Raw genomic sequence first — 14,311 nt, 5'->3', positions numbered from 1 at the left:
ACTCCTCTCTTGGCACCCTATCATAAGCTTTCTTGAAATCCACAAACACACAATGTAATTCCTTCTGGCCTTCCCTATACTTCTCCATCAACATTCTCAAAGCAAACATTGCATCAGTGGTGCTCTTTCCTGGCATAACCCCATATTGCTGCTCACAGATCGTCACCTCTCCTCTCAACCTAGCTTCCACTACTCTTTCCCACAACTTCATGGTGTGGCTTAACAACTTTATCCCTCTGTATTTTTCACAGCTCTGCACATCACCCTTATTCTTGAAAATCGGAACCAGTACACTTAATCTCCACTCCTCCGGCATCCTCTCACTTTCCAAGACTTTATTAAACAATCTGGTTAACAACCCCACTGCCATCTCTCCTAAGCACTTCCATGCCGCCACTGGTATACCATCTGGGCCAACCGCCTTTCCACTTTTCATCTTCTTCATAGCAGTCCTCACTTCATCCTTACTGATCCACCCCACTTCCAGATTCACTATCTCCACCTCTTCCAACCTTCTCTCTCTCTCTCATTTTCTTCATTCATCAGCTCCTCAAAGTACTCCATCCACCTTCTCAACACACTCTCCTCGCTCGTCAGCACATTCCCATTTGCGTCCTTTATCACCCGAACCTGCAGCCCATCCCTCCCAGCTCGGTCCCTCTGTCTTGCCAATCGGTATAAATCCTTTTCCCCTTCTTTTGTGTCCAACTTCTCATACAGCTCGTCATATGCCTTTTCCTTGGCCTTTGCCACCTCTCTTTTTGCCTTTCGCCACCACTCCTTGTACTCCTGCCTACTTTCTTCATCTCCCTGACTATCCCACTTCTTTTTCGCCAACGCCTTCTTCCTTATACTTTCCTGTACTTCCTCATTCCACCACCAAGGCTCCTTATCTTCCTTCCTCTGTCCAGATGTCACACCAAGTACCTTCCTAGCTATCTCCCTCACAACTTCTGCTGTCGTTGCCCAATCATCCCACCCATCTTTACCACCATCCAACGCCTGTCTCACCTCCTCCCTAAATTTCACGCAACAGTCTTCCTCCTTCAGCTTCCACCATCTGGTCCTTGGTTCAGCCCTCACTCTCTTCCTCAACCTCACCTCTAAAGTCATCCTACAGACCACCAATCGATGCTGTCGAGCAACACTCTACCCTGCCACCACCTTACAGTCACTAATCTCTTTCAGGTTGCATCTCCTGCTTAAGATGTAATCCACCTGTGTGCACTTTCCTCCACTCTTGTATGTCACCCTGTGTTCCTCCTTCTTCTTGAAATACGTATTTACCACTGCCATTTCCATTCTTTTTGCAAACTCTACTACCATTTGCCCTTCCACATTTCTCTTGTTGAGACCGTACCTCCCCATCACCTCCTCATCCTCTTTATTCCCTTCCCCAACATGCCCATTGAAATCTGCTCCAATCACCACTCTTTCATCCTTGGATACACTCTCCACCACTTCATCTAACTCACTCCAGAAATCTTCTCTATACTCCATCTCACACCCCAGATGTGGGGCATATGCACTGATGACATTCATCATCACCCCTTCAATTTCCAACTTCACACTCATCACTCGGTCAGACACTCTCCTCACCTCCAATACCCTCTTGACATAATCTTCCTTCAGGATTACCCCGACACCATTTCTCCTCCCATCCACACCATGGTAGAACAGTTTGAAACCACCTCCAATGCTCCTAGCCTTACTCCCCATCCACTTGGTCTCTTGTACACACAGTATGTTCACGTTTCTTCTCTCCATCATATCAATCAACTCTCGCCCTTTGCCAGTCATCATCCCAACATTCAGAGTTCCAACTCTCACCTCCACATTTCTCCCCTTCCCCCTCTTCCACTGCCTCTGGACTCACCTTCCCCGTCTCCTTCTCCTCCTTCGCCCAGCAGTAGCACAATTTCCACTGGTACCCTGCTGACCACCGGTACCGGTGGCGGTCGTTGTTAACCCGGGCCTCGACCGATCCAGTATGGAAATTCGTTTTGTTGTCCGCATAATGATTTGGCATAGGTTTTTACGCCGGATGCCCTTCCTGACGCAACCCTGGTCGCCTCTTACGACACACAGGGATATGGTACACCTATTCTAACTGGGGCATACACCGGGCCCAGTACAACTGGTACAAAAATATACTAAAATGTCTACCAAAATATGAATTACCAGGTGTCTACTGCATTTATTTTTTTATTTTAGGCCCTTTCAAAATGGGAAAAAAATGAAATTTCATGATTTTCAGGTCAAAAAAATCACGTGGCCTACCTTCAAAATATACGTGTTTGGTATCAAATGAAAGCTCCTTTCATGTACTATAACTACCAAATCTCATTAGTTTTATAGCAATCCTTCATGTCCTACCAACCCCATCAATAAAGTCCCAAAACGAATTTGACTCATTATTGGCAATGTCATTTGTGAGCTGTTAAGTCAATTAATTTCTGTTTCTCACTTAAATAAAAATTTTGAGGCATTAAATACCAAAATATCAATGCACAAACCAATTCTCACATGTCTATTAAGGTGATTTTTTTCATTACACATCTCCAACATGGTGAATAATTGACCCATCTGGAAGTACCCGGTAATGCTAATGAGTAAAAATACACTTCCAGAAGAAATGGTTTTGTTTGTTTGCTTTAATATTTAAAAACTTTTAACATTGAACAATAATGTGTTTCACCTTTAAGCATAAAGAATTAAAGTACTAGAGTCTTTAATCTGAAGCTGACTCAGGATCTATTTTTAGCATAGCCTAGTTCTAGGGATGGCTTATTTTTAAACTTGGGGTGGTGTGCAAAAGTTTCTGAAAGTTGTAATTTGGAAGCACACTAACAAGATGGACCTGGTCTGCAGAAAACAATTAAAAACTTGTACTGTTGGTTCTATTCTTCAAGAAGAAACAGAATGTCATAAAACAACCTATTGCAGGTAAGGTTTTTATGGTTATTACTAATACAATAAATGCATACAAAGGGCAGTTTTCAAATGCATTTCTGATTCTTTCTAAATTATACTGTCTTTATTTTATGAATCAGTAGTTGAGCTAATGTGTGCATTACTTTGATGTCATTGGATTCTAAACAAAACTTGCACAATATTATCAGTGTCTGAATAACTTCAGTAATATGTGATGTATCGGTCATTTGAAGGGATCAACTTTGAAGCTTTCAAGTGGAAATTAACAGTTATTTTGACTAATGGCCTGGCCACACTGGCATTGCATTGCGCTGCGTTTTTTTGCAAGGTGTTTTGTACTGAGTGCTAGAAATAGATTTAACGCACTGGTGTTGTTTAGCTTTATTGATGGGGTTGGTAGGACATGAAGGATTGCTATAAAACTAATGAGATTTGGTACAGTTATAGTACATGAAAGGAGCTTTCATTTGATCCCAAACACGTATATTTTGAAGGTAGGCCACGTGATTTTTTTGACCTGAAAATCATGAAATTTCATATTTTTCCCTTTTTGAAAGGGCCTAAAATAAAAAATAACTGCAGTAGACACCTGGTAATTCATATTTTGGTAGACATTTTAGTATATTTTTCACACAAAAAATTACATGGGTGACAATAAATGAAAGGTGGGTCAAACATGGGTCAAAGTTGCCCGTTTCAGTCGTGCTATTTTGATTTTTACCATTTTTGAGGGTGGCTGCAGGCCTCATTTTTTTCTGCAATGTATCCGGCTTTATTTTTTTCTTTAAAATACCATAAAAGTTGCATTAGGGAAAAAATTTTCATTGCTTTATCTCAAACAGATGCCAAGAAATGGGTTGCTGAAATTGAAGGATAATTAGGGGGTCGTTTTTCTTCAACAAACCTTGACACGCTCTAGGGGGTCATATCTCAAAAACTCCTTGGAATAGAGAACTAATATTTGACATTTTTTCTGTTCAATATTTGTCCAACCCACACAAAAAAATCATGAAAATCTGAGATCGTCGATCTGGAGGCATTTGTTGATTTGACACGGAATGACCCCATTGAGAGACGTGGCCAAAAACAATATACTGTATAGCATGATATTTCAGGAAGTTGAGCGCAGATTGGGACAAAACTTGGTGGATGATTTGGGTAGGTGACAAGGACAAGCTGATTCGATTTGGTTAAGGTAGGAATCCAGATCCAGCCTGTCAATGGGCTACAAAATGTAAACTGTTCAGCCTGGTGGAGGTATGCGCTCTACCCAGTACTGTACTAGTTCCTTTTGAATTTCCTAACAAACACAATACGTGCTTCAGAGCGAAAGTAAAGTATGGCCTTTTAATCATCAAGCTACACATGTGCCACTTTCATTGAAACATGTTTACCCCAGGTTTCGACTTGAATATTTCAAGTGAAACAACATCTGCGTTTGTATGCAATTTTGATTCGTGCTCCTGGCTCCGCACTGTCGAGCGTTGCACGTACGGGGGTGCTTCAAATTAGACCTGAACTTTTGTTTTGTATTTGTAACTCCGCTTGCATGTATAATTACAGAAACTACATTTAAATTAATTTCTGAGATATTCTCCAGCTTTGGACACGCACTTGTCCCATAAGAGTGGAATCTTTCACATGCTTTTGACGGAGGAGCATACAGGTTATAATTACACAAATGAACCCAAATTGAAGTTGAAAGGTAATTCAGGTGTTGAAGGACTGTTGACACTTACTTGGGTGCATAGTTGCACACGAGGTAGAAGGCGTTTTCCCACGTCATTCCCCATACACTCATGTGGTTGCAGTAGTTTACCGCACAGCCCATGCGGTTTGTCGTCGCCCAGACAAGCTGCGGTGGACAAGGTTTTTGCTCAAATATTGCAAATAGCAGAGCTTTATCTTCTTTTATATGGAACACAAGGCTAAGGGGTGGTATCATTGACTGAGGGTGTGACTGTGCCGCTGATGCATGTTCAGTGCACGCCGTAGGTTAGGGCAGGAATTTGTCATCTGTTCATGATGTCGGCGATAGCTCGCCTCCTCGTCGCGAAGGACACTGTGGGATCCTTAACCAACGAATGTCAGCAGACGGGACGCCTAGTTTAACGTCCATCCAAGGGATGGAACCGACATTGATGAATCACCCTTCTTGTGAAACACCAGGATGACAGTTTATAGTTGGGTCGAGATTCCAACCCCTTCTAGACAGCTTAGAGGTGAGTATACGTTCCTCTAGTCTATCCTGACGGCCCACAAGAACAGATTAAAGCTGTCTATGACAGTTTTAGCATAATGGCATGAGTGTGCGTGTGTGGTTGAGTGTACCTGCGTGTAATGCGTGCAGACAGGACCCAAGCAGGACATTGGACATGATGGATTGCATTCACCCCAGCCTGGGTACGTGTACCAATTGACTTCATTGTACCAGCTCTGGACGTGGTATGTAACTGGTCTGGGGCTGCAACAAGACATTGGGGTAGGAAGGAAGAATATATTTTATAAATGGCTTTCTTTGGTGGAGAAACGAACACAAAATAATGTCCTTTTCTCCAAACCTACAAAATATGTCAGATTTAATGAGCATAAAACTGGCTTTCCATTGTCATTGCATTCGTGTGGGCTTGTAAAGTTGCCTACCATGGAATGCTGTCACCCTCATGGAAAGGTGGTACACATACTACATGGTCCGTTGTTTTTTGGTCGCTCTGGTGACAGTGACGAGACGATTATGAATCCTTAGTTGTACGTACCGGCCCCAGTACACTCCGAGGTTTTGTCCAATATAGCTGACCACGTTGGACGGGCCGTGATCCCACACGCATTTCTTCGCCCAATCAGCCGCCGACCTCGCCAGCTGTTCATCCCACACCTACACACCAACAGTCATTATTACCAATTTAATTAAACATCTCGCATTTTATTAAACTGAGGACACCTCCTAAAATGTAAGTTGAGCAGCAGTTTATATATTTCTTTGCGACTACATAACCACACTGTCTATAGTAAACTGGCTGTCCCTTCAGCTTGCATTTATTGGCATTAATAAATCCTGTAGAGTGCTGATTAAAGATGATTAAAGAGGCCTTCACTGTAACAACATGTTCAGATGTCTTTGTTTTTGACAAGCACGCATAACTGCAGTCCCTTGCAAGAATCAGACTTCGTTTTATTTTTCTTTAGAAATGCGATCGCATGACATTCTCATGGAATTCTCATCAAATCTCATGAGAAATGCTTGGAAGTATTTTGTTAGGGGCGACAGCCCCATGAATATCCATGAATGTTGATGATAGCGGATATCTTTTCACTGGAGTCAGGACAGGTACCGGAGGATTGGAGAGTAGCAAATATAACACCATTACTTAAGAAAGGATCCAGAGAAGAATTGAGAAACTATAGATCTGTTAGTTTGACTTCAGTTGTTGGGAAGGGGTTGGAGACATTAATTAAGGACCAGATGAGGAACCATTTAAATAAATACAAACTAATTAAACATAGTCAGCATGGGTTTACCAAAGGTAGTTCCTGTCTCACCAATCTTTTAGAGTTCTATGAAGCAGTGTCTGATTGAGTGGATGATGGAAAGGTAGTGGACATATATATCTAGACTTTAAAAAGGCATTCGTTTGTGTAGCTAAGGTCAGGGCTTGTGGAGTGGCTGTTCAGGTAGCTAATTGAATTGCAAACTGGCTTAGTGCGAGGAAGAAAAGAGTGTCTGTGAGTGGGAGGATGTCTTGCTGGGAGGATGTAAGTAGTGGGGTACCTCAGGGATCAGTACTCGAACCATTACTATTCATTATTTACATCAACGATTTGGATAGTGGGGTGAAGAGTAAGCTTTCCAAATTTGCAGATGACCCAAAGCTTGGAAGTGAGGTGGATAGCAGAGGGGATGGTGATCAGATACAGGAAAGTATTAATACTTGCATAGATTGGGCAAAAGATTGGCAGATGGAATTTAACATGAGCAAGTGTAAGGCATTGGGGATGGGAAAGAACAATGAAAATAGAGATTACAGGATACAAGGGGTAATTTTGGAGCATGTCACACAGGAGAAGGATCTGGAGGAGGTAATAGATATGGAAGGTAAGCAGGCAGCACAGTGCCAGGCAGCTATAGGTAAAGCAAATAGAGTTTTAGGTTGTATTCAGAGGGCGATCATTTATAAATCAAAAGAGGTGGTGTTAACATTGTACAGGAATTAGTGAGGGCCACATCTAAAATATTTTGTGCAGTTTTGGTCACCACAACTGAGGAAGGATATAGATGCCATAGAGAGGGTTTCAGCGCAGGGCTACTATATCGATTCCAGGCCGAGCTAGACTTAGCTATGAGGAGCGGCTGAAGGAGACAGGGCTTATATTAGAAAGGAAGCGGTTACGAGGTGATATAATACAGATGTTTGAGATAATTAAGGGTATAGACAAAATTATTGCAGATTAATTATTCAACAGAGTAGACAATGACAGAACCAGGGGCCATAGCCTGAGAGTAAAGAAGAGGAGAGTTAAGACGGTAGTAAGGTAGGGGACTTTTACTCAGAGAGTAGTTAATGCATGGAATGGTCTCCCTGGAAAGATAGTGGCAGCAGAAACAGTTGATAAGTTGAAATTGGATTTCGATAGGTACTTGGAAGTTATGGAGATAGAGGGGTATGGGGATGTTGGCAGGACTTTTTGGAAGCTTGAGTATGGATGGGTGACTGTGTACATCTGTGCGGAGTGACATGTTTGTCAAGGGATCATCAATATCGAGTGTGTGGTTGGTGTTGTATATTTCTCACCAAAAAACCTGCTTCGCCCATCTCCCCCTTCCCCCCCCCCCTTAGAAATTCATCCTGACTGTGAATGCACAGAGAAGTGATAATTCTTTCACTGTATCTCCCTGTCTGGCAGTCAAATGAAATTGAAAATCATTCCAAAAAGGGAACTCACTGTTTTTAAAGATGTTATAAAGGACACAGTCAACGGGCATGAATAACTGATGTAATGTGTTAAATATAGTGGTGCAAAAGATGCTGCATCAACGGTGGGAAATTTCTGGAAATTTTCTTTTCTACATCCTGTCAAATATTTATTTTATTTCAGTTGGATTGTGAACATGAACACTGCAGAACACTAATCACCTTTTTGCCATTTTCAAAACCCTTCCTTTTAATAGCACAGTACTTCGATAAAGTATTATGGCATTTTGCGTCATCACAGCCACAGCCAATCAAACTTGCCACACATAGATCCCGCTCATGTCCTTGTTTCTTATGTTATGGTGTCTGGTGTCCTTTTGTCTCGAAAGGGAATGTTCTGGTGTCTTGTGTAACACTGGCCTACCTTTCCAGTCTGGAGATGGTGACAATGACAGACAACAACAGAGGCTGCAGGTCTGTGAGAACAACTACGTCAGGAGGATTTAGGGAGTGAAGAGGGTGGAGAGAAGGAGAATGGATGAACTGAAGTAGGAGATTGGTATGTAGATGAGTGTGATGGGGAGATTGGTGAAATGCTGGCTGAAGTTGGTTGGACAGTTGGTACGGATGGGAGAAGAGAGAATGGCAAAGAGAGAATGGCAAAGAGAGTGGATACGTTGAGGGAGCAAGGTTGGAGGGAAAGAGCTAGACCACGGTTGAGATGGGAAGATTGTGTGAGGAGGAATATCAATAAGGTGGAGGTTGTTGGAGAGTGGAGGGAGTTGGCTGAGGTCGGAGGGAAGTGGGGGAGTATTGTGGTCAAGGCAGGGCAGAAGATTGGAACCATTGGACCCCTTATAAAGGGAAGAGAAGTAAAAGAAGAAGAATTTGTTTCTTCATTCAACTTTGCCTAATTTTAACATTGCACTACATGTAACTTGCAAAAAATTTCGCTTATACTCCCAAACATTGAAACTGGCTCACCCAGTATCTATTATAATAAGTACAGGTTGTGTGGCTGTAGCTATATCAGCAATATTTCACTTATCGATTGGTCGCGACACTGACCAATTGAGTGTGACCGGTTTTCCCAGCATCATTATGCATGTCTTTGTTATCACGTCTATCCGCATCTGCAAACAACGGTCCTTCGAGATAGTGCGGAAAATCACATGCTTTCTTCACCTCTCACAGTGGTGATAGTAATACTGGTGATTACGGTATGCATCTTTATCGCATGCTTTCCTCACCTTGTGTTACCTCTCCGCTCACAGTGGTGATTACAATATTGGTGATTACGGAGCAGCGTTTTTATCCCATGCTTTCCTCACCTTGTGACATCCTGGTGACTCATCATACTATGTTGATGCTGGTGTTATCCTCGACAATTTTACGTTTCTTTGACTCCCCAGACACTAAACGGCCATCCGTGTTCGGTGGGCTGACACAGGTACTTCCGCCCGAAGGGTGGAACTGCCTGCTAGTCAATATATATAAAGGAGGGAAAGTTTGTATATGTTTTGTGTTTCATCTACTCCTCTGAGAGTATTTTACCGAGGAAGTTGAAACTTTCATGGGTTAATGAGGGCACACTGAAGGTGTGTTTCCTGAACTTTCATTTGATTCCATCAAGTTTTGAAGAAAATAAATTTCCACCCATTTTGGAATTTTTTCCCTTTTGTGTGAGAAGAGGGAGTGCAATTGGAATTATCTGAGCCATATCACCATGATGTATATAACCACGATGGAATGTATGCACATAAGCAGTACGCATGTGTTCGCGAGTAATGGGGACGGTGGTCTGTTGCTTATATACCGCCCAAATAAAGGGATGGCAGAAGAATGTGTTGCATGCTTGGAACAAGATCGCCCATTGGACAGGTACTCTGCTATGGTATTAATAATCAGAAAGATAACATGATGCCATATTGACATCTAACAGATCTAAAAAATCTAAAATCTAAATCTAAAAGATTTAGATCTAAAAGACAGATCTAAAATTACATCCAGTCACATGCCGCCTATCAGCGCAGCAATGGGCTGCCTTGAGACTTCCAATCTGCAGGGTACCGCAGTCATATGCAGATCCGGCAGGGAGGTCTTGAAGCAGTCCATGTCCACATGTTTAAAAATAATTGTGTACTTTAATAAGTGCCATAATGCAACAATATTTTGTTGACACTGCACCTGAATGGCAGTTTTCATAGGATTTATCTTTGCATCCGAGGTACACTGCTTTTACTAACTACAACGGCACTCACTATAGTTCATAGTCTTACCTTGCATGCCTATTCTGAACAAAAATACCATTGATAACTGAACACGCTACAATTATTGGTCCACTGCTATTATAGCCCATATACCCGTATCATCCATGCACCCTATTATGTCATATACATTGGTATTATTGGCAGTTTTATATTTAATGACCACTTTTGTGCAGATTAAGGCTAAATTGCGTCAATGAATATAAATATGAAAAAAAAATTCAAACTGTATTCCCCATGACTAGTCGATCACATGTATGAAGTTTTGCATTGATTACCTTCGCAAACTTCGTTTGACAAAGGTATTGTATTGACCCCTGTGCATTTATTTATTGGTAAATATGTGTGCGGACAACATTGCGCAAAAACTGCTGGACCGATTTGCATGAAATTTTCAGAGATGGTGTGCAGTTACACAAGGACGCCAGGCGAAGCTTTTGGGAGCGATCGGATCAAAGGTCAAGGTCAAGGTCACAAAAAGGTCAAAATCGTTTTTTTGCGATTAAAGTGTCAATTTTGTTCCGATTTACATTAAATTAAGTCCAAAATGTTCAGTATTCAAATCCCGATCCACTGATATAGCGTATGGTATAGTGTTTGCAACCCTAGTTAGTCTGTGGAAGTCAAAGGTCAAGGGGGTCACCAAAATGGAGTTTTTTATTGGGAAGCGTTGTGGACAACATTACACAAAAACCACTTCGCAGATTGTCAAGAAATTTTGTGGATGTGTTTGGCATCACGAGAGGACAAATCGATTAGATTTTGGGAGCCATCGGATCAAAGGTTAAGGTCAAGGTCACAAAAAGGTCAAAATCGTTTTTTCGCAATTAAATTGTCAATTTTGTTTTGATTTACAGCAAATTAACTCCAAAATGTTCAAAATTAAATTCCCCATCCTCTAATATGACATTTGGTATAGTACTTTTGTCACCCAAGGCAGCAGTTGGGGGTCAAAGGTCAAGGGGGTCACACAAATTCACATTTATATCGGAAAGCATTGTGGACAACTTAACGCAAAAAAAACAAAACGCATAGAGGCTTTAATTGTTTTGGATTTGTTTGGCATCATGAAAGGACAAATCCATTAGATTTTGGGAGCGATCGGATCAAAGGTCAAGGTCACAAAAAGGTCAACATCATTTTTTCATGATGAAAACGGTTAATATGTTTCCGATTTACATCAAATTAACTCCAAATTGTTCAGTGTTCAATTCCCCATCTTCTGAAATATGACCGTTTTTACAGCCATTTTTCCCTGCTGTGCAGGGGTTTGGCTTTTTCTTGAGGCAATGTTTTATGGCCGGATGCCCTTCCTGACGCCAACCCTGGTCGCCTCTTACGACACACAGGGATATGGTACACCTATTCTAACCGGGGCATACACCGGGACCAGTACATTGGTACTCATTTCGCCGACCTCGGAAGGATGACAGGCTGAGTCAACCCCCTGGTGTATCAATTCAGTGGCCCAACGGGGCTTGAACTCAGGATCCTGGGATCCCAAGCCGCCACCCTAACCACTAAGCCAACACCAGGCTTCCCCATCTTCTGAAATGACACAATGTATAGTACTATTGTCACCCTAGGTAGCGGTTGTGGGTCAAAGGTCATGGGGGTCACGAAATGCATATTTGTATTGAGATGCATTGTGGACAACTTAATACAAAGGTAACTAGTGGCTGCGGCGAAGGTATGCGCTCTACGAGTGCCCGTTCTAGTTTATTAAGAGATTCTGCAGAAGAAGATTTTTAACCTCCGCCATCGAAGATTGTGGAGAAGAATTGTGGGATTGTGGAGAAGGGGGGTGGGGTATGCCTGATGTTGGCTTTATAGTTAAGGTGGTGGGCTTGGGATCCAAGGATCCTGGGTTCAAATCCCACTTGGCTGTTGAATTAATACCAGGTGGGGTTGACTCTGCCTGTCATCCTTCTGAGGTCGGCAAAATGAGTACCATCTGACTGGTATCCCGTGTTGGAGTGGCGACCCGTCCAGCATTGTACCCAATAGCCAAGGAGACTGCTTAAGCAACACCAATGCTCTGCCCAGAGTATGGTCCAAATGGATGGATGGGGTGGGGTAGTATAGGATTGAAAGAAATGGGGTACGTTAAAACAGCATGTTAATACAGCACGTGGAGACCGCCAGGAGATATACATGGGGGGTAGAGAGGGGAGGGGGTTTGGGAGGAGGTAAGCGTGAGGGGAGGAGGAGGGAAGGCAGCATGAGAAAAGGGGAGAGAAGGCAGCACTAGGGGAAGGGAAGGGAAGGTGGCGTGATGGGTGGGAATGAGAGAGGGCGATAAAACGTGCCCAAACAGCAATATTCTCTTTTTAACTGCATGGATTCTATATAAAACTGGGCAGGAGCATTTAAAACCCACACTATCTACCTAGCGAAGGCCTGCCTGCATGCATGCATGCATGCTTGCACATGCAGTGATCTTTGCACCCCTCCGGCCAGCTCACTCCAAATATAATTCATAAATGCTGCACAATTGGAAATGCAAAACTAAACAGTTAGTCCTAAACAGAGGATGTTGGAGCAGAGAGAGTGGAGAGGGATGAGAGAGGGCAAGGGTGGGAGAGAGGAAGTGGGTGAGTAATGGAGAGGGGTGGAGAGAGAGAGAAAGAGAGAGGGGGGGATGGTGGGAGGGAGAGGTGTGAGAGAAGGAGAGGGAGGGGAGAGGGAGAGAGAGAGGGAGGGGAGGGGAGAGGGAGGGGAGGGGGAGAGGGAGAGAGAGGGGAGAGGGAGAGAGAGGGAGAGGGAGAGAGAGGGGGAGAGGGAGAGAGAGGGGGAGGGGAAGAGAGAGAGAGAGGGAGAGAGAGGGGGAGGGGAAGAGAGAGAGGGAGAGAGAGAGGGGGAGAGGGAGAGAGAGGGGGAGAGGGAGAGAGAGAGGGAAGGGGGGAGAAGAGAGTGAGGGGAGGGGGGAGAGGAGAGTGAGGAGGAGAGTGGTGGGATTCCGGCAGATGTGATGTCCAGTTTAACTTCCAGCCAAGAGACAGCACACACATTGATGAATTACTCTGCCTGTGAAATACCAGGATGACATTTTTTAGCAGCGTCAGGATTCAAACCCAGGCTAGACAGCTTAAAGAGAGCATGCATACCTCTCATGCCTGGTGTTGGCTTAATGGTTCGGGTGGTGAGCTTTGGATCCTTTGGTCCTGAGTTCAAATCCTGCTCAGCTATTGAATTAATACCAGGTGGGGTTAACTCCTCGGCCTGTCATCGGCAAAATCGGAAAAATGCTGTTTTAACGTACCCCATTTCTTTCAATCCTATACTACCCCACCTCATTCCGAGATCAGCAAAATGAGTGCCAACATGCTGGTATACTGTGTCGGAGTGGCGACACGTCCAGGATTGTGCCCAATTGCCAAGGTAACTGCTTAAGCAGCACCAACGCTCTGCACAGAGTATGGTCCAAATATCCTCCTCCTCCTCCTCCTCCTCCTCTCATACCTCTCAGCTATCCTGCTGTGATGTGATGATTCATTGCTTTGTAACAACTGAAAACATTTTTTACTCATTGTAGTCATCTTATTTATTTTGCCTTCCTAACTCCAAAAATGTCCCCATGAAGAACCACACCTCGGTATCACCTTTGAAGCTTCAAGAGCACTGGCCTGAATGGATTAACCACTCAAGCAAGCACTCCAATGAAACAGTTGAATAAACTTTTAAAAACGAAATGCTTAATTTTTTTATGTGTGTATATATATGTATATATATTTATATATATATATATATATATATATATATATATATATATGTATATGTATGTATATGTATGTATATGTATGTATATGTATGTATATGTATGTATATGTATGTATATGTATATGTATATGTATATGTATATATATTTATATATGTATATGTATGTATATATATATGTATATATATATATATAGTTATATATATATATATATATATATATATATATATATATATATATATATATATATATATATGCCGAAGTGACAGGTCATATTATGAAAGAAGATCGTACAAAGAGGGGAAACGTGAAGTGAAATAAAATTTCACACTTTCATCGAGCGAACCACCGTCAGACACACTGCCCGGGGCACAGCACAGCAAAACACAGGCAAATTCGCCCTGAACTTTGTTCAAGTCGATCAACAAATTCAGTTTACAAGTGGCTTAAGCATTCAAGCAAGCACTCCAATAAAACGGTTG

At 42.6% G+C, this 14,311-nt stretch overlaps 2 protein-coding genes across 7 annotated transcripts in view; one reads left to right on the top strand and one right to left on the bottom strand.

Annotated features, from left to right (window-relative positions):
• LOC147011499 (uncharacterized) overlaps positions 1-14,311 on the top strand; it is a 119,574-nt gene that overhangs the window by 22,772 nt on the left and 82,491 nt on the right. The gene's annotated exons all lie outside the window — the stretch shown is intronic.
• The window catches only part of LOC147011500 (cysteine-rich secretory protein LCCL domain-containing 2-like), a 29,333-nt gene that overhangs the window by 12,744 nt on the left and 2,278 nt on the right, over positions 1-14,311 (bottom strand). Inside the window, exons 2-4 of the mRNA XM_085856961.1 lie at positions 5,691-5,809; positions 5,266-5,398; positions 4,674-4,789 (exon numbers count right to left, since the gene is read on the bottom strand). Of these exons, the coding sequence (XP_085713087.1) occupies positions 4,674-4,789; positions 5,266-5,398; positions 5,691-5,809 (368 nt within the window). The remainder of the gene's footprint in view (positions 1-4,673; positions 4,790-5,265; positions 5,399-5,690; positions 5,810-14,311) is intronic.

Source organism: Eptatretus burgeri, chromosome 15, assembly GCF_056783735.1.
Source record: "Eptatretus burgeri isolate ZD-2024b chromosome 15, Ebu_testis_v1, whole genome shotgun sequence".
In the NCBI taxonomy this organism is placed as follows: domain Eukaryota; kingdom Metazoa; phylum Chordata; class Myxini; order Myxiniformes; family Myxinidae; genus Eptatretus; species Eptatretus burgeri.
This window is presented reverse-complemented; position numbering and strand designations above follow the sequence as displayed.